Source organism: Schistocerca piceifrons, chromosome 4, assembly GCF_021461385.2.
Source record: "Schistocerca piceifrons isolate TAMUIC-IGC-003096 chromosome 4, iqSchPice1.1, whole genome shotgun sequence".
NCBI classification, from domain to species: Eukaryota; Metazoa; Arthropoda; class Insecta; order Orthoptera; family Acrididae; genus Schistocerca; species Schistocerca piceifrons.
In genome coordinates this window covers 542344898-542366411 of record NC_060141.1, presented here as the reverse complement: position 1 = coordinate 542366411, position 21514 = coordinate 542344898, and the positions used below count along the sequence as shown (strand labels likewise).

The 21514-nt window shown below is 45.2% G+C and overlaps 1 protein-coding gene across 1 annotated transcript in view; it reads right to left on the bottom strand.

The window, feature by feature from the left end:
• Positions 1-1398: 1398 nt before the first annotated feature.
• Positions 1399-21514, bottom strand: part of LOC124796422 (LIX1-like protein) — a 333315-nt gene continuing 313199 nt past the window's right edge. The window contains exon 4 of the mRNA XM_047260603.1: positions 1399-7323. Within this exon, the coding sequence (XP_047116559.1) occupies positions 6910-7323 (414 nt within the window). The 3' untranslated portion in view covers positions 1399-6909. The remainder of the gene's footprint in view (positions 7324-21514) is intronic.

The following is a 21514-nucleotide window of genomic DNA, read 5'->3' as shown; positions in this document are numbered from 1 at the left end:
AAGCCTATGGAGGCTGGAATTGTGAAAGATTCCAGGAGCGTTTAGCCCTGACAGCACAATACCGCTTGCCCGCTGTTGCAGCTCCTCGAGTGCACGACTGGGCTACACCCCCACTCTTCCACGTCTTTCTGCCTTTTCCCCCCCTCCCTTCTCCTCCCACCACCACGTCTCTCCGCGTACTGCTCCTCCTCTTCCTCACTGCCTCCTCAATTTTATTATATTAATTTCACAGGCCCTCATTATTGGACATATTAAGCCACATTCCAACCAGTTCAGGTCAATGGCTGCAGGCTGGTGCTCCGGCTGGCTGGCTCGGCCGCTCTGATCGCCTCGGAGCTATTATGCAAATGCGGCCGTCGCGGGACTTCTCCTCCTCTGCCCGTCTCCACCTCTTTTCCTGCTTCGTCGCTCCCCGTCCTTGCACTGTTGTGCGGATTCAGAAGAATATAGATCGCGCTGGCTGCCACCAACTTCGTGACAGGACACTGGAATTCCTGATGCTCCGCCCTGCATGTGTTCGTTGTCACTATCTTTTCCATCCCAATTCCCCCTCCTCTCCCTCTCTCCAACACATCCACAGCCCACCTCTCCAAAGCCCCAATACTTCGCTCACGACTGTTCACAATCATCAGTCTTCTTTCCTCCCATCTTTCTACTCTGCCCCTCTCGAAAAATGTTTCCCACCCAGAGACGCCACATACCTTAAACTATGAAACTGTAATAGACAGAGGAGAATTCCACACATCGTATTGTTCAATAATTTTAAGAAAGAAATTCTCAATCGACTTGATCATTAATCTATGCCGCAATTTTCTCGAGTTAATTCGTCAAACAACTCAGCGCTTTTGTGCTTCATTATCTGGACTGTTTCCTTCTAACGATGCCGGCATATCACATTGCTGATTCATACTTCCGTTTTAGCAGATCTAAATATCTTCCTCCCTGGCGCACTAAGACAACATAGCAGTTGCTGTTGTGTTAGACTATTATCTCTGAAGATAAATCTGAAGACAGTCTTCTTAACGGTGGAAGTAGGATTCCGTAGTTTCCAGTACTTTGAACTAAAGGCAGAACAGTATTGACTGCATTGCCTTTGTTTATCATTTACTTAAATTTTTGACCTTCCAGGATGAACTTGACCAACTGTCTAGCGGCACAGTAGAACACTAGAGTCCCCTTCTACAGTCGGGAACGAACGTAAACTACTAATCCTTGCATTAAAGTGGCACTAACTTTAATAATGCGTTATGCTTGTGAAGCAGATTCAGAGTCTTGTGATAACAACATTTATATATGTGAAGTCTTCACGGGTTGTCAGCCGAGTAGCATCGTCGTCTCGTAGCAACGTTTCGATGGAATGCGTCTCCATCATCTTCGCCTGAAGATGATGGAGACGCCTTCCATCGAAACGTTGCTACGAGACGACGATGCTACTCGGCTGACAACCCGTGAAGACTTCATATATAAAATTCGCCGAGAAAGCCTGCACTCGCGTATAACTACATTTACATTCAGACTGTATTACATCCAACAAATTAATATCATTTGTGGAATAATTTCAACGGCGACAGGTCAGTTTCCAAATTAAGTTTCCTCTGAGCTTCCAAAAGTAATGATGTTGGCCCCTATTTCAGTGTAAGTAGTATGGGAAAATAGTACTCTTCTTAGGACTATTGAACTATGATATCTTCTGAGCTACTTGGTTTTGGCCCCGTCTTTATTTACGGAGTAGCCCAGTCATTCAAGCCACTGACTGTCTCGTACAAAAGACAGAGCCTCGGCATAATCTCAAAAATAAAAACGTATTATCTGTTCTAGGTCCTTCACCTGAAACCCTAAGACATCTTTGATATATCGGTTACGTTCCAAAACCCCCTTGTAGTTGAAAACCGATGCGGGAGTTTGCACCGCTCTCTCCTTATTGGACGAAGATTTCTTAAAGAGATAAATTAACATGATTGTGATGTAGATGTATCACGTAACTCCTGAAGATGAGAGTATCTCCATCAAGAAGTTTATCTGACTTTGAGAGTGTCGGAATTATTTTGGAGAGTCCTTCATCCACTGGGCTGTAATGTTCAACGCTTCCACCCACTACCCACCACCCACACGTCAGTTTGTACGGGAAAGATCGACGAGCATCCAGTCACTGTTGCACGACGTAATGAGTCTCGGGGAAGGACCTCACTGCATCAGGAATGTGGTGCACGTTCTCGCGAGGAAGGCGCGGTTTTGCAGGCTGGCTTGGCAGCATGCAGGCGTAATTAAATGGCGGACAGCAAGGTGGAGGTAATGCAAAGCAAGGCGCGGCCCCGAGAATGTGGGAAGTGTGCGCCCACAGCTCGTATCCGCATTTGGCAGCTCAGTCCTCACCGATTTCCCACCGAACACGCCTCGTCCCTCATGCCAAGAGCGTTCCAGAAAATAGCTCATCCTTCCTTTTCCTCCAATAACATCTCACTGTTTTATTGTGTGCAGAAAGACTACTGTATCTGTTACAAAGATATTGTACTCTTGAGTGGTCGAGTTACTCGTCAGTGATTTCTGCAGCCAGCCATCGCGATAGAATAAAACTGGCAGGTAGGGGCAAGAACGTAGAGTTCTATATTCGGTATTAAAAATTTCGAATGAAACTCAGTCAAGCATCTGACTTCTAGATGTACGGACGATTCAGTTTAGCATCGTCTCGATGGAAAACTAAATCTTCTTGAATTTTATTTCTATTTTCCTTCGCATATAAATATTTGATATTTCTATTTTCTTAGGGAATTCTTGCACAACACGACTTATCTTGCCCTTATTTCCGTGTATACCTGCTCGTCTTTTGTTGTAATCATTTCTTCCTCTTTCAAAAACATTCTGCAAACTACAGAAGTTCTATAATCTCGCCTACGACAACTTAAAGAATATACGTCCTCACTCCCTTGCAGTTGAAGACCGATGCCAGATTTCGCCCTCCTTACTCATTGTTGACTGACGATTTCTTAAAGAGATCGATTTCGATTATTATGAAGTAAATATATCATCTGATGTAAATATATCACCTGGCTCTCCAGTCGGAAGTTTATCTGACTTTGAAAGTGACTGAATTATGCCTCATACTGGAGAGTCCGTCATCCACAGGCATGAAATGTTTACCGCATCCAGCTGTACGACACGCCATGTTTACGGGAAAGTGCGATGAGCATTCAGTCACCTTCTGGTGTGATAGAATCCTGACTTGATCTCAAAATCAAATATGTTGATGGTTTAGGCAGCTCCCTCTCGTACCTTTAAGATAACAATGTCATGTTGTGAAATTCCCCTTGCATGTTGTAGGCCGATGGCGAAGATTTTACGGTAGTTCTACTCCCTCTTTATACGACTGTAGGTCCCCATGAGTTGCTAGACACGCAATAGACCAGTATATCAGGATTCCGACTCTATCAGGCAAGTAACTAAGTTATTGTATCATATGAAAACAATCACTGGGACAAATACGTGCGTAATACCTATTTCGTAAAACGATACAAGCTTCTCCGACTCATGGAACACGGAAGCAAGGTGAACATTGACGGTGAACAATACATTGGCATCTCGTGTCGTGACTGTCAAAGAGTAGAAGAACGGCTGATGGTGATACCATTTCCTCGTCGTCGATGTCCACTGAACAAGCGAGCTGAACAGTCTACACTCTACACCACGAACGGCTGAAGTCAAAGTTTCTGCGCAAAGTACAGTATTCGACTCCCCTTTAAGGCATCATATTTCAGGTTAATTTTTAAGCGACCAGAAAGACATCAGAGATATTTCTTTTCCTTAACGAAGCAATCGACAAATTTAATTACAAAAAAGAATCAATCATAAACTGAATGAGATCATTAATAAGTACAAAATAATTCATTAACCTTTTTAGTTTTGTTAAGCGTGTATTGCACCACACGATGATCCTGTGAAGTTAGGCATATCGGTAGATGGCAGGAGGTGCCTTAGTTTCGTCACTGCACTGCCGCCGGACACGAGAGTAGCAGAAGGCTGCGCATTACTTCCAGTCCCCAGCGAATAAATATTAGTTCAGCCTGATCACATCCGTTCGTAAATATCGTGGTTGGTCTCGCAATTCGGTCTGTACTTTCTTCTTCATTTTACAATGTGCACTCTTTCTTCATCCTTATAAGGAGTTTGCAGACCAGGCGAGATACGTAATGAGAAGGGCTTTTAACTGTATTTTCTGATGCGACACCTAAAGAGAACACAGATTTATGTTTGCTGAGGTGCTAGAAGTAACGCGGAATGATACGTTTCGAACGGCAGATATTGCTGTAAATTCCTAGAATAGTAGGAACAACAGTCTGAAACAACTTAAAATGGAATGGAAGTCTCTTCTTATGCGCTCTAACTCCGAATGGATCATTTCTTTTTATTAATTGTGGAGAACACAATATTGTTTTTCACCCTGAACAGGGCGACAAAATAACTGAGAGTTTGTGTACCTGAAATATCGAGCTCTTCAGGTAATTTTTTCGTTTCTGTCATGGCTCCGTACACAAAGCTGTCCAAATTAAGAGTAAAATTCAACTCTCTCCTGTCATCTCGTTACAAATGTTGCATGCTAGTTTTATTATTTAGCCAAGTCTCTGCAAGCAGCAGGATAACACTAAGTACTTGTTTGCTGAATACGAAACTGTGCTACAAAATAGCATAGTATTGTATAACACGCATCAATGTCAGTTTTTCAGTGGACAGATTATTATCTAATACGGAATAAATCCCTCTTCTAGACCCAGAGGAATCTTCGCTTTCACTGATAAAAGACTGACACGAATACAATTCCGTCAGGAGTATCTGAATGTGATGCGAGTGGTATCAGATTTCAAGAATGGTGGCTCCATCCAACAAGCTGTGCCTTTGGATTGACAACACATGTATTCTTAGTGGACTGCGTTTGGATGCTTATGGTCTTCAAGAGGATGGACGCACCTCCATTTCAAGAAAAATACATCCTATATACATTGCATGTGACGAGGATGCACAGTTCGGTCAAAGAAACTATCTGCCTGGAAGTAAAACAGTGTATTGTGGAACTATCTGAGGTGCAATATTCCCAGAGTATTTATGTTCTTTATTTTTATGCAATCCATTCTTGCAGTGGAGAATGCAATAATCATTTCTGTTAACTTTATTACTGGTTCTTAGTCAAATACAGTAATTATTATACAAGACAACATATTTTACACGCTGTAGATTTTGGGTTGGAACTCCGTTCCTGTTTCATAGTTGGTATTCGTATGTTTTGATATATTAAGAAGCAAAATAGCCTATAACAACAAGAGAAAGAAAGTAGTATATAGATGTCTTACAGTGTACACCAGAAAAATTAAACGATGATTTGAGACATTGACGGGTAGATTTCAATGGTGTGAAATCTCCATGTACTTCACGTGGTCTCTTAATTTCTATGGTTGCTGTAGATTCTTTATTCAACAACACATCAGAAGATATGAATGACATATGCGAAACAGTAACACTAGGAAATCGGCATGTAACTCTAAACCTAGGTTGCGTAAAATAAGCTGTATTCTTGTGTAATAATAGTGTAAACTGTAGAAAGCTATATTTGTGGACATATTTTATTTGTTATTTGTGTGTCAATAAGTTATCTCAACTGTTGAAAAAACGAGCACGGAACCATACTGTTCTCATCACCGGACAGACAGTTTAGTTGCTTCTAAACAGCATATGAGTCAAGTTACACGACACTTACGAAACTGAAATTAGAAACGTAAACGTTGACTTCGCCACGTCATAAGAGGCTGCGGTGCAGAGTCCACTGTTTTATTCTGGTTGAAAATAATCGTAGACATGATATATGATGGCACCATAACCACTTTCAGTATAATGAAGAAAGATGAACTTTGTCTGGTTCACTTCTTATCTTTATTCCTTTTCTTCTTCTTTTATTTATTTATTTATTTTGAAACACAATGGTCACCTTTCTGAGGAGCTGTAATGCACATCAGTTAGACACGAATCTTAAAATGGCATGTAACAAAAAGTGAACCAGCAATCCGAATAAACATAAAAAGTGAGACTGACGGTGATGATTGTCTTTCTTGATTTGGTTCGTTGAGCCCAAGGAGTGTGATGAGGTGGCAATGAAGACTGGTCCGTGGAAGCGTCACATTAGGTATGTTAGGGAGAGAATATGGAGTGCACATCCAAACGATGAGTGAAGTATGGTCGGCAGAGGGTGTGGAAAGGACATTCAAACAATGAGTTAGGTATGGCAGCCAGACGATATGGACGTCCAGACGAAGGGTTAGGTGTGGTAGCCCAAAGATATAGAGAGGATATCCAAATAATAAGTGAAGTATGTTAGAGGATATGGACTGGACGTACAAACAATGAGTTATGTATGGTAGGCAGAGGATATGGAGGGGACATACAAACAACGAGGTATGGGTAGCCAGAGGATATGGAGAGGATATCCAAACTATGAGTTACATATGACTGCTGGAGTGTATGGAGCGGCTTGCTGGAATGTATGGAGAGGCATGTATACAATGACTTTGGTACGGGAGCCAGAGGATACAAGCATCCAAACATGATTTAGGTATGGTGTGCAGAGCTTACGGAGAGGATATACAAACAATGAGTTAAGTATGGTAGCTAGAGAACATGAAGAGGACATCCAGTGAGTTAGGTATGGTAGCCAGAGGAGAAGGATAGGTCATCCAAACAACCGTAGCAGAAGATATGAAGATGAGATCCAAAAAACTAAAGAATGGAGCCACTGCATAAGTAATGAAGAGCACTCGATTGTTTCGGAAGAAGGTACGATTGTTACTGTGCGGATCGAAGCTGTCGAGGGCGGGAGCTGCGCAGACGACGCGGCGGGCAGTGCAGGGCGGGGTGGGGGCGGCGGCCGGCCTAGCTGTGCAGTGAGCCGGCGCCGGCCTGCGAGTGCGCCAGCATCAGGATGTCCTTCTTCTCCTTGGGGAAGCGCAGCTCGCGGCCGGCGAGGCGCGCCGCGTCCAGCTCGCGCTCGGCCTGCCGCAGCTCGCGGCTCAGCGCGCCCGCGTTCTCCTGCTCGCGCGCGATCCAGTCCAGCGCCATCTGCGAACGCATGTCGTCGTCCAGCGCGCGGTTCGAGTAGTGCGCCACCACCTCCTGCCGCGAGCACTGCCGCTCGCGCATCGCCTTCAGCGAGCCGTTCCAGTGCAGCAGCTGGAACACTGTCATCAGCTCCTGGAACTCCAGCATTGTGCGCCCCTTGTTCGTCTCCAGCATGAACCGGAAGGCGCCGATGCCAGTGTTGGGGTTGTCCGCCTCCTCTGGGTCACCCTGCACAAAAAAGGAGAGACATTTGCTACAAAGTGTACAGAAAAAGAAGCCGTTCGAGGTGATACTATTTAAATTAAAAAGAAGGGGGCATTATATTAGACATTTTATGAATCCAACATTGTTGAAGCTTTCGTAGCCACATGTTGCCGTATAGCCTGGTGGTATGTGTCTCGGAATCTGTGTCGGTTGGTTGATTGATTTGGCGGGAGGGGACCAAACAGCGAGGTCAACGGTCCCATCGGATAAGGGAAGGATTGGGAAGGAAGTCGGTCCTACTTCAAAAGAACCAGCCCGGCATTTGCCCGAAGCGATTTAGGGAAATCCCGAAAAACCTAAATTAAGATAGCCGGACGCGGGTTTGAACCGTCGTCCTCCCGAATGCGAGTCCAGTGTGCTAAGCACTGCGCCATCTCGCGTAGTATGATCTTCGTCCGACGAGGGGTGTTCAATAAGCTCAAATGGTTCAAATGGCTCTGAGCGAGCCTTGGAACTTTTTTCCCTCTGCTCTTCAAATTGCTACCCTCATTCGCGTTTCGTCCACTGTCTATCACCTGACGGGCCGTGTTAATGCGTAGTCTTACCCAGACGCACGGATAACATCACAGCCCAGCATCCTGTGATTCACTTACTGGATAACTAACATGTTAACGGAGGCGACAGTAGAACTTTTGGTCTGGTCACCACGTTGGTGCGGGCGTGGAGGGGCCCCATCTCTTTAGAAACTATGGGACTTAACATCTGAGGTCATCAGTCCCCTAGACTTAGAACTACGTAAACCTAACTAACCTAAGGACATCACACACATCCATGCCCGAGGCAGGATTCGAACCTGCGACCGTAGTGGTCGCGCGGTTCCAGACTGAAGCGCCTAGAACCGCTCGGCCACACCAGCCGGCGTTCAATAAGTAACGCAGCACATTTTTTCTGAAAGTAAGTTTGTTTTTTTATTCAGGAGTTCAATACATCATGTTATTCTTTACTCTTTTGACTACAAAAGCCTATTTTACAACGTAATTCCCATTGAATGTGAGGGCCTTAGGCCTGTATGCCCGCATGGTACCACTCTACTGGTCGACGTCGTAGTCAACATCTTGCTGTGTCAATAACCTCCTCATCACCCACGTACTGCCTCCCACGGAGTGCGTAATTCATCGGACCAAACTGCCGGCCGGTGTGGCCGAGCGGTTCTAGGCGCTACAGGCTGGAACCGCGCGACCGCTACGGTCGCAGGTTCGAATCCTGCCTCGGGTATGGATGTGTGTGACGTCCTTAGGTTAGTTAGGTTTAAGTAGTTCTAAGTTCTAGGGGACTGATGATCTCAGCAGTTATGTCCCATAGTGCTCAGAGCCATTTGAACCATTTGGACCGAACAGATGGAAATCGGACGGTGCGAGATCCGGGCTGTAGGGTGGATGAAGAAGTTCAGTCCAATGAAGTTTTGTGAGCTCCTCTTGGGTGTACAGACTTGTGTGAGGCCTTGCGTTGTCATGCAGAAGGAGAATCTCGTTTGCGTTATTGTACCGACGAACACGCCGAGGTCGTTTCTTCAGTTTCCTGGGGGTAACACATTAAACTTCAGAGTTGGTCGTTGCACCATAACAGACGGCAACAATAGAATAACCGCTTCACAGTTCCAGAAGAACATCACCCTGACTTTATCGGCTAAGGGTATGGTTTTGAAGGAGAGGTCGTGAGGTGCCACTCCATGGATTGCCGTTTTGTTTTCGGTTCGAAGTGAGAAGCCACGTTTCATCGCCTGTGATGATGTTTGAGAAAAAATTGTTACGATGGTCCTTCAATGCTCTTTATGGTTTCCCGTTAGACGGTGAGGAAGCCAGAGGACACAAGCCTTTGAGTGACACAACTGCTGGACGAGTGTGTCAGGACTACCAACAGATATCTTGTTGAGCAGCGAGGTGTTTGATTGTGATCTGTCGATCACCTCCAGTGAGAGTGTCCACACGTTCCAACATTGCAGGAGAGAGAGCTGTGTGCGGCTAGCCGGCATGCGGGAGATGGGACAGGTGTGCGCGACCTTGTTGCGATGATGACAGTCTCCTTGCCCAATGACTCACCGAGCTTTTGTTCACGTCTCCGCTGACATTCTGCAAGCGTCTGTGAATATCTGCGATGCTCTGGTTTTGCGCCAAAAGAAACTCAATGACAGCTCTTTGCCTGGAATGCACCTGCGTTGTAAATACCACTTTGAAGGCTATGTATAGCATCGCCACCGGTCGTAGCTCCATGAAGTGGCTGAACCGAGAAACTCAATTGGCCGCAAACAAAGTGTCGAATTATTTATTGAACGCCTCTCGTAATTTTTCAAGCGTTTCGCCAACACGAAAGGCAAGCACTGTCAAAGTTCCATCCTCCACTGAGCCGCCAGCTGTGAAGTGTGAACCTTCGACAATGTTAGCCACTCATGTTGGTGAAACGCCTGAAAAATCATTAAATAAACGTCAGCCAAGAATCCCGAATCGCAGTCTAACAGCCAATACGTCAGTTATTGTGTAGCAGATGTGTCTAATAATTACCTCTTAGAAGCAGGTCAAAAAATCTGTTACGGAATTTCAGAAGAGAAAGCGAAACGGTACACTGAAGAAGCACTACAAAGTAAATTTAGTCAAGTGAAACTTTTCACACATCCCTGTCCAGAATAAAGAAAATCACCACGACCTTCAAGACTAGAAGTTCATGAGACGTTAATACACTATGTGATCAAAACTATCCGGACACCTAGCTGAAAACGACCTACAAGTTCGTGGAGCCCTCCATCGGTAATGCTGGAATTCAACATAGTGTTGGCCCACCCTTAGCCTTGATGACAGCTTCCATTCTCGCAGGCATACGTTCAGTCAGGTGCTGGAAGGTTTCTTGGGGAATGGCAGCCCATTCTTCACGGAGTGCTGCACCGAGGAGAGGTATTGATGTCGGTCGGTGAGACCTGGCACGACGTCGGTGTTCCAAAACATCCCAAAGGTGTTCTGTAGGATTCGAGGCAAGACTCTGTGCTGGGCAGTCCATTACAGGGACGTTGTTGTCGTGTAACCACTCCGCCACAGGCCATGCATTATGAACAGATGCACGATCGTGTTGAAAGATGCAATCGCCATCCCCGAACTGCTCTTCAACAAAGGGAAGCAAGAAGACCCTTAAAACATCAGTGTAGGCCTGTGCTATGATAGTGCCACGCAAAACAACAAGGGGTGCAAGCCCCCTCCATGAAAAACACGACCGCACCATAACACCACCACGTCCGAATTTTACTGTTGGCACTACACACGCTGGCAGATGACGTTCACCGGGTATTAGCCATACCCACACCCTGCCATCGGATCGACACATTGTGTACCGTGATTTGTCAATCCAAACAACGTTTTTCCACTGTTCAGTCGTCCAATGTTTACGCTCCTTACACCAGGCGAGGCGTCGTTCGGCATTTATCGGCGTGACGGGTGGCTTATGAGTAGTCACTCGACCATGAAATCCAAGTTTTCTCTTCTCCCGCCTGATTGTCATGGTACTTTCAGTGGATCCTGGTGAAGTTTGGAATTCCTGTGTGATGGTCTGGATAGATGTCTGCCTGTTACACATTACGACCCTCTTCAACTGTCGGCGGTCTCTGTCAGTCAATAGACGAGGTCGGTCTGTAGGCTTTTTTGCTGTATGTGTCCCTTCACGTTTCCACTTCACTATCGCATCGGAAACAGTGGACCTTGAAATGTTTAGGAGTGTGTCCGTACAGACGTATGACATAAGTGACACCCAATCACCTGACCACATTCAAAGTCCGTGAGTTCCGCGGAGTGCCCCATTCTGCTCTCTCACGACGTCTAATGACTACTGAGGTCGCTGATATGGAGTCCCTGACAGTAGATGGCAGCACAGTGCACCTAATATGAAAAACGAATGTTTTGCAGGTGTCCGGATACTTTTGATCACATAGTGTATCTCCAATAAGACACTTAATAGCTGCGGCCCTGCAATTAGTAATACTTTAAATTACATTTGCTACAAATAGTTAATTCTGGGTATTTAACCAGTCACATAAAAATAAGCTCTTGTTATTTACTTATGCATTTATTTCACGTGGCAAGATTGCAGCCTTCAGGCTCTGGTTTCAAACACGGAAAGGACGTCTGAACAATGAGACAGATATGGTTGCCAGAGTGTTGGATAGGACAAACAAACAATGAATTTGGTATGTTAGCCAGACGATACAGACATCTAATCAGATGTCCTTAGTAAGTTAAAGTTCAGATTTTAGTACATATTAATAATAATAATAATAATAATAATCTTTGTTTGAAATACTGGAAGAGTTTGGTGAGGATGATAAACAAGAAATATAACTTCCTGGCAGATTAAAACTATATGCACACAGTTTTAATCTGGCATGAAGTTTCATACGAGCGAACACTTCGCTGCAGAGCGAAAATTTCATTCAGGCAGAAATATAATTTGGCAAACACTTATAAACACAAAATCTAATGATAAACTTTCAGGAGAGCTTTAGAGATGCGAACAGATGCTAGACAAGTTGATGGCATATCCGCTATTAAATTCAGTTGTTTGCTGGGAAAGATGATCCGAAAAGCCGGCCGGAGTAGCCGTGCGGTTCTGGGCGCTACAGTCTGGAGCCGAGCGACCGCTACGGTCGCAGGTTCGAATCCTGCCTCGGGCATGGATGTGTGTGATGTCCTTAGGTTAGGTAGGTTTAATTAGTTCTAAGTTCTAGGCGACTGATGACCGCGGCAGTTAAGTCGCATAGGGCTCAGAGCCATTTGTACCATTTGATCGGAAAATATGGAGTAAATGACTGAATGCAAAGTGGCTGCAAAAACAAGAATTTTATAATTCAGTGTTCAGAATTTGCAGATGAACTCGCAATGCTGTCCGAAGATATAGCAACGGCAACAAGAAAAATCTCCATTTTGAAGAGAACAGCAGGAAAAAACAAATATTCAAATGTCATACGCAGAAACAGTATACAGGGTTATGTTTTTCTTGAAGCGAATTCTGTTTGTTACTATCACTAGTTTCTACAGATTGACGCTGTCATCATCGCATCTTGTAACATTATTAGTAGTACACGCTTGTTACAATGTCTCAGGACCTCAGCGACAAACTTTCAAGAACGACAGGTCACACAAAGAGGATCCTTTTTTCATAAGGAATATATAGATTGATGAGCCATTCATCATAACCACCTGCTTAATAACTTATCTGTTCGCCTTTGGAACGAAATACATAACTGATTCTGCGTATCAGAGATCCGACAGTTTGTTGGTAAGTTTGTGGAGGTACGCGGCATTAGATGTCTACGCACAGGTCACCTAATCTGCGTTCGCGGTGTTGGCGCCCGGTAGCGACCCAGATGGGTTCCAAAGGATTTACGTAGGCGAAATTGATCGTCGAGACATCAACGCTGGGTTCACTATAATGCTCCTCGAACCAAAAATGTTCAAATGTGTGTGAAATCTTATGAGACTTAACTGCTAAGGTCATCAGTCCCTAAGCTTACACACTACTTAAACTAAATTATGCTAAGGACAAACACACACACCCATGCCCGAGGGAGGACTCGAACCTCCGCCGGGAGCAGCCGCTAAGTCCACGACTGTAGCGCCTTAGACCGCTCGGCTAGCTCCTCGAAGCACTGTAGCATGGTTCTAGCTCAGAGACACGGACAATTATACTGCCGAAAGATCACTCCACCGTTGGGAAGGACATTAAATATGAAGGGATGCAGATGGTTCAAAACGGTTCAAATGGCTCTGAGCACTATGGGACTTAAATTCTGAGGTCATCAGTCCCCTAGAACTTAGAACTAGTTAAACCCAACTAACCAAAGGACATCACACACATCTATGCCCGAGGCAGGATTCGGACCAGCGACCGTAGCAGTCCCGCGGTTCCGGACTGCAGCGCCTAGAACCGCAAGGCCACCGCGGCAAGCTGATGCAGGTAGTTCGCAGCTGATAGTGTCTCTTCGATTACTGCCACAGGTCCCATGCCAGCCTCTCCCATAGCATAATACTGTTCCCATCAGCCTGCGTCAGTGCCGCGCTGCACGTTTCGAGCTGCCCTTTACCTCGATGACGGCGTTTGTAGAAACGACTATCGACCCTGCAAAAATGTGATTCACCCGAAGAGACGACACATTTTTATTGATCGACGGTCGAATCCCGATGGTCCCATGCCAATCGTAACTGTCGGTATTATTGGATCAACATGTGAACACATACAGGTGGGTTGCTGAGGAGCTCCATCTTCAACAATGTACCACGAACGGTGTGCTTCGAAACACTTGAGCATGCACCAGCATTGTGTTCTTCGGCAGAGATGTCACAGATCGCCGTCTATTCTTTACAGAACAGACAAGCTTCCGAATCTCACGTTTCGTGAAGTGTCGTGGAAGCCCAACCTTTTAGCGCCTAGTGATAGTTTCACTGTCCTTGTACCTCTTTTGGTAGATGCTCACGACCGTAGTACGTGAACATTCGACCATCTTCGCCATTTTCGAGATACTCATTCACACATTCTGCTTAATAATAATCTTCCCTTAGTCTAAAGTCGCTTATCTCGATGGATTTCCCCATTTGCAACCCAATCTTCGCTTGGGTGGTCCCCAGTCCATGTCTGCTCCGCTTACATACTATTGCTGTCGCGCCCCACAACTCCACCAGGCGGCATTAGACGTCGAGGTGGGCAGTTGAAATGTTGGAATTTGTGTGAAATCTTATGGGACTTAACTGCTAAGGTCACCAGCCCATAAGCTTACACACTACTTAACCTAAATTATCCTACGGACAAACACATACACCCATGCCCGAGGGAGGACACAAACCTCCGCCAGGACCAGCCGCACAGCCCATGACTTCAGCGCCCTTAGACCGCTCGGCTAATCCCGCGCGGCTGCGGTGGGCAGTGGTCATAATGTCTTGGCTTTTCAGTGTACCTTAAACGCATTCTTAAGAGTATAATGACGAATAACCGCAATTGCACAAAAATTACACTTTGTTATGATTAGGCATGTTCTGACAGTAAATTACATGAATGGTCCAAAAAATCCATCGTGTGCCTTAAATTATGCATGCTGCACACCTTCATATCAATACCCGTCCAACTCTGGAGAGCACGTCAGGATTATTTAGGAATTGGCGATTTGCCTCTGTGATTCGGGCTATCAGCTCAGCTGTAGTGACAATTGGAGTAACGTTTAACCATACTCTTGGCATGTCCCCAAAGAAAGAAAGTACCAAATCAGGAGGACGCTCTGGTCACGTAAGAGGTCCTCCTCGCCCTACACATTGTTCCCAAAATCTACAGTTATCTGTGCTCGCGCATCAAAAATTAAGTGTGCTAGGGCTCCATCAAGCTGAAACCAGACGCCTCTGCGCACAGCAAGCGGTAGATTGTTCAGCAGCTCCGGAAATGTGGTCTGCCGGAACTGTAAATAGGTTGCTGCTGTTAACGTAGGTGGCAGTATTACAGGTCCTAGAAAACGATTGGCCACAATTCCCACCCAAAATGTTTACGGAGAAACTTCGGTGGTGCGAGGTAACAGCAACCTCATGCAGGTTATCTCTTCTCTTCTCAATGCACTACTCAGATGGAGTCACAGTTCTTCAAAGAACTGTGACTGACGCCCGAACAACAGGAACTTACATGCATTTACAATAGAAAATAGTGCATTGAGAATGGCTAGCTACAAGCCGAAATCTGGATTTGCGTGACAAAATCTAAAAAGGACGACTGATTGCTACACTCTATAATTTATAAGTCACATAACAGTCGCTCAGTGCACCCACTTTCCGGACGGAAGGTAACCTGACTTCCCATACAGTTGGTTGGGATATTCCAAGTTCTCGACTGGCTCGATTGGTAGACTTACTGGGACTGCGCACAATACTTTCTTGAATCCGTCGGACATCATCCTCTGACACATGCGGTGGGCCTGTGCTTTTTCATTAGCCCACACTCCAAATCACTTAAATTACTTAAACCAACGCTTTTGTGAGTTGGTGGTTGAAATGCCCGGTGCACAGCAATTTGCGACTCTTTTCGCGAACTCAAGAACGCAGAAAACCTTGTGCTCCACAGTCACCCTCTCACTGACAACTGACAGTGAAACGGAATGACGGCCCCGTTGCTGCGCGAATTCTACAGGCAGCTTCTGAAACCGTCACCGCCCGCCCACCAAAAACTTTGAAACTTTCTCTTTCATTGCTATATAGGTTGTTCATTTCGAATTTGTACTTGAATACACACGAATTTTTGAAAATGGGTCCATCATTTGGAATAACTCTATATATTGTCTGATCAAAAGTATCCACACAACCAATGTAATGCAGAATTGACCACCAGATGTCATGCGAGGCGAACCCACCGCTATAAAAAAAGAGACGGACAGTACTGCGCTTACAGCAGAGAGCCGGGTCGGTTAGGAGAGCTCATTGACTCCGAACGTGGGCCAGTCACTGGATGTCACCTGACTGACAGATACACCAGGAACACTTCAACCCTTCTAAAGCTGCGCAAGTCGACTATTGGTGACGTTGTTTTGAAGTAGAAATGGGAAGCAGCAACCGTAGCTACACCAAGACCAGGAAGACCTCGGAAAAGAACCGTCGAGCATTGGGGAGGGTGGTTACAAGAAATCACATGAAATTGGCAGAGTTCCAAAGTGTCCTCGGAGTCTTTCGCGTCGGCATACATGAATAAGAATTCCTCGGTTTTCAAATTCGCGTCATTTCGAATAAAATCCTCGAGCTTTCGATAACCATCTCCGCCATAGTCGTCAGGAGTTCACTGACTGCCGGGGCTGCTACTGTTTCTCGCTTATATAGGCATGATGGCAACATCAGCAGCCAATCAGATAGACCCAATGTGGCGGGCGCGTAAGTCGACCCGTGCAGCCAGGGGAGCTATTGCCCGTGGCAGCACCGATGAAGTCAGGTGGCGCCAGGGATAGGCTCCACGTTTATAATTTCCGCTCCCGCGTCACGCATCTGTCTTTGCTTGCTTTCGATGGACAACGCCCGCCCCCATACCCTGCTGAGTGTGTACCCTTGGTCTCTACAGAAATTGTTTTTTATACGAATCTCGGCAGCTTCCTTTATAACGCAGTCCCAATATGTAGATGCATGAGCCAACACTTTTGTATTTTCGAATTGTATTTTATGTCCGTTTTCTTGGCAACGCTCCGCTATGGTCGACTTGTCAAGCTCCCTTTGTTTTATATGGCGCTTGTGCTCAGTACAACTCTCCGCAACCGTGCGAATTGTCTGTCCGATATACACGCTGCCACATTCACAGGGTACACCATACACGCCGGAAGCGCAAAGAGCAATGTCGCCTTTAACAGGGCGCAACATATCTCGTATGTTGGGGGCGGGCCGGAACACTGGTCTTAGACCATGTTTCTGCAGCAGACATGCTAACTTGCTGTTAGTTGCTTCACAGTGTGGCAGGAATGCAGTCCGTTTGGCCTCTTCTACTGACTCACCAGGTGTCTTTCGTCGGCGGCCCTTGAAAGCGTTTGCGATGTCTCTTATGCTGTATCCATTTTCTCCGAAAACACATTTTAAGTTCTGCAATTCAGACTGTAGGTGGTCGTCGTCAGAGATAATCTTGGCTCTATGAACCAACGTGTTCAAGATCGCTTTCTTGTGTACAGGGTGGTCGGAACTACTGGCGTTCAAGTACGGATCAGTGTGTGTTGGTTTCCTGTACACTGAATGACCAAGCTGGCCTCCTGCCTTCCGCTCAACCAAAACATCCAAGAATGGTAGCTTGTCGTGCTTCTTCATCTCGACAGTAAATTTAATGTTGGGATGGACACCATTCATGTGATCGACGAACTGCTGTAGTGTATCTTCACCATGAGGCCATATCAGGAAGGTGTCGTCAAAGTATCGTGGAAAGCAAGACGGCCGTAATGCCGCAGTTTGCAGAGCCTGCTCCTCAGAGTGCTCCATGAAGAAATTTGCGACTGCTGGAGACAGTGGTCATCCCATAGCTGTGCCGTCCGTCATCTCATAATATTCATCGCAGTACAAGAAGTACGTTGTTGTTACGACGTGACGGAACATCTTAATGATTCCAGATGGAAAATGTTGGGCCAAATGTTCCAATCTTGTACTGGCACCCTAATGAAAAGTGACACAACGTCCAGGCTAACCATTAGGTCCAAAGTGCTACCAGCAGTCTAGTTAGGACAACGACTGTGCATAGGGAGTTAGATGGGGTACAATGGCTGAGCATCTCCTTATAAGTTAAACTTCTCTATAGTCAGTGCTAAGCAATGCTCGATCACATTATACCCTGTAGTAAACTGATAGAAGGGTTTGGGTTTGGCGAATGCCTGGAGAACGTTACCTGCCATCATTTATAGAGCCAACAGTGACGTACAGGGGAGATAGTGTTACGGGAGTGTTTCACGTGTTTTGGTCTCGTTCCCTGCGCTTAAGAAAGATATGAACACATTTTGCAGCATTTTGAATTGTGTACAGTAGAGGATCAGCTTGGAAACAATGCTTATTTGAATCACTATGACAATACTCCGCACTGTAAAGGAGCATCTGTATGAAATGTATTGACCCACCCTTATCCCCGGCATGAAACCAATTTAACACCTTCGGGATGAGTTAGAGCTTAGACTTCTGACCAGATCCCAGCGTCCAACAACACCACCTTCTCTTATTTCGGCTCTTGAGAAAGAGTGAGCTGCCATTTCCCCACAAACATTCAGACACCTCGCTGAACGTGTCCTCACCGGAATTGAAGCTGTCATAAAGCCAAAGGGTGTTACTGTCCACCAATAAGTGTCCGGTTACTCTCGGCCATAATGGCTATGTTTGTGAACCGTGATTGTGTGGGATAATTATTTATTTATTTTTAATTTCTGCTACCAATCACTTTTCTTTTTTATGTTTAATCTAACATAATACAACGCGTTTCGAACACGTGCTGTTCATCTTCATACGTTTATACATACATACATACATACAGAGAAATGTACTTAAAAAGAAACACTCAAACTAGATTAATCTAGAACCCTTTGTCCACTGTTTGTTACTGTGTGGCAGTGGATGGCTAGAAATCGAAATCAGTGATGTCTTCTGCTGGTTTTCTCCCTTGTGGTTGACTATGTATGATATCACAGCCTGTATAGGATTGCAGTAACTGACGTAAATTATCTGACCCCCCTCCGCCCACCCCCCCAAATGCCACACCAGCCGCTACAGTAACAAACAGTGGACAAAGAGTTCTAGATTAATCTAGTTTAAGACTGTTTATTTTTAAGTAACATTTCTCTGTATGTGTGTATGTATGTATAAACACCTGAAGATGAACAGAACATGTTCGAAACGCGTTGTATTATGTTAGATTAAACATAAAATAAAAAAGTGACTGGTAGCAGAAATTAGAAATAAATAAATAGTTGTCCGGTTGCTTTTGATCAGATTTTTTAACTATCATAAAATATAATGATCTTTTCGTTTCGTTTCATTTAGTTTGCATATTTTCGCGAGCACTACGAACGTAGCGTTTAACCGCACATGATCCAGAACGTAATCTTCCAGTAACACCTCCATCTGATGATGAGCTTGCAATGGTTTGAGAACAACTTAAGATCGTAACCAACTCAAAAAGTGACTGGTTTCAAATTGTACCTACACAGACCGCCATTTTAAATCACAGCTGAAGTTCTTCATCCACATTGGTTATAACGAGTCGGCTACTCTAGCTTTTCCAGAGTCACTGTCACATATCACCACCTTTTTTCATTCTCTTTGACCTGCTAGACTCACCAGAATCCGCTGCCACATCTCCATTCCGCCACTATTCTCTGTCGACGACAACAGACCACATTCTCTGCCCCTCAGTGTGGGAGCGAGCACAGAGCGAGCAACTGATTCTCTGCAAAGGTCAGGCGGTTTTACGAGACACCAGCGCGTGTCTCGTGACGACGTCTTTATTCCAGCGAGTGCTCCACGCCGCGCTGCGCATGAATTATACCGGTTGGAGCTGAGAGGCTTCACGATGGCCATGTTTCCATTGCGACTGTCTTGTTCCGTAACAAAAATTAATGCTGATGGTCTGCGAACATGGATTTACTATTCGCTTTTCTCAACATTTTGTACACAACGTCAAAACTTGCAGCCAACCATTACTGCGTGAAAAGTGAGGCAGGAGTGCTGTTGTTTTACGAGCTTTCTTCTTATTGCGTGTTCGTGAATAAATACTACCTGAAGATGCTTAGCCACAGCCTGGAACGCAGTGATGCAGCCGAAGCATGACCTGCAGCAGGAACACATATCTTTGGAGTGCAGGAGACATACAGTAAAACGGCGAAAAGCGAAGCCTACGCGAGTACAACTTTTATAGCGGCCTGTTACGGGCGTGTGCATGACAGTGGGGAATTGTGCTCACGCACGCGTTAATTGCCATAGCTGTGCGCTGCCTAGACAGAAGCATGCAATGTGGAGGGTTTGAGCCGGCGCAAAGGCGAGAGCATTGTCCGTAACTTTCAACAAGTATATCATCCTCTGGTTGTTTCTTTCATACAGTGGTTCCCTATTTCCCTAGCGTTTTATTGATGTGACAAATTTCAACCGCAACATTCACGCCGTCAGTTTTCTTTTCGCTGTACCTGTCCAACGCCACCGAGCGACGTGGAGCAGAACTAAGACACTGGGGTCGCACTCGGGAGGACAGTGGTTCAAATCCCCATCTGGCTATCCAGATTTAGGTTGCCTTGATAGTTACTTCAAAAGGACACGATCGACTCCTTCCCAAATCCAAGATTGTGTTCCGTTCTAATGACCCCTCGACGTCGTCGAAATGTTGACCTTAAGCTTCCTAACGTTTTTCCAGTGCCTGAATAAACAAATAGTAAACTTTTGGGTGAATTTCGCTTTACGTAGGCCTTCTTCTCAGCGGAAAACAAAAATCTTTGGTGAATATTCTGTATGTCTATGCACGATGATTCAACTGCTCCTGCTGATGTTTTATGTAACAGGCAATGTTATATTTGGCCTGCAAAAACCACGGGCGAGATTTTCGCATTCTGCCGCTCGCTACGTGCAAACTATTAATACTACAGAAAGAATGAACAAGACCTTTTTGTATCGGGAATCGTTTTCGCTGGAGACCACAGTTTTCGAGGTATTCAAGAAAAACTCATCCTTCACCAGTCGGGATTTTTAGTATGTTGTTCGTTCCACTGTATAAAAAATATACAACTACACCAACCGCTACCGATACTCAACCTTTTTTGGCCTCTATTATCTGAGCTATTACACCACCAGCACAGACGGCTATTACGTTAACGTTATCAATTGAAACGTGCTCGTGAGGATAATGAGAGAAAAACTTTTGTAAACGTTAAGCTAAAATTAATTTTGTAGACAATTCGATCCAAACTAGCACAGTAGTACTGTAGTCAGAAGGCCTGACAAATACAATGAGGTAATCGTTTATTTCATGCTGTTAATTTCACAGTTTTTATGGGTTTGGTTCAAATGGCTCTGAGCACTATGGGACTTAACATCTATGGTCATCAGTCCCCTAGAACTTAGAACTACTTAAACCTAACTAACCTAAGGACATCACACAACACCCAGTCATCAGGAGGCAGAGAAAATCCCTGACCCCGCCGGGAATCGAACCCGGGCACTGGAAAAAAGTTAGGAAGCGAGAACGCTACCGCACTACGACTTTTATGGGTTTGATTAATTCGACCGCGTTATAAAGCCATTCAATGAAGACCAAAAATGTCGATTGGGGGAAATAACTCGTGCAGTCGCAAATTTTTGTACTGTCGTAGGAGAGAGTGCCGTGAATAACATACTAGAAATCTTGACCAGTGGATGCAGAGTGTGAGACTGGCGGTGAGTTTGCAGATCACTTTTGTACGTTTTTCTTGAATAATTCGAAAACTACGATCTCTAGCGAAAACGAATCCCAGTACAAAATTTACTTACATTTTTTTCTGCAGGAATAACAGCTTGTGCGTAGCGAGCGAGAAAATATGAAAACCTCGCGCGTGGTCTCTGAAGGTCAGATATAACGTTGCGGCTGGCATAGGACGACATCGATTGGGGCAGCGATTCATCCTGCACACAGAGTGAGGCAGCTAAGACAGGCCACCCTAGATATATCCAGAATGAATAATTATAAC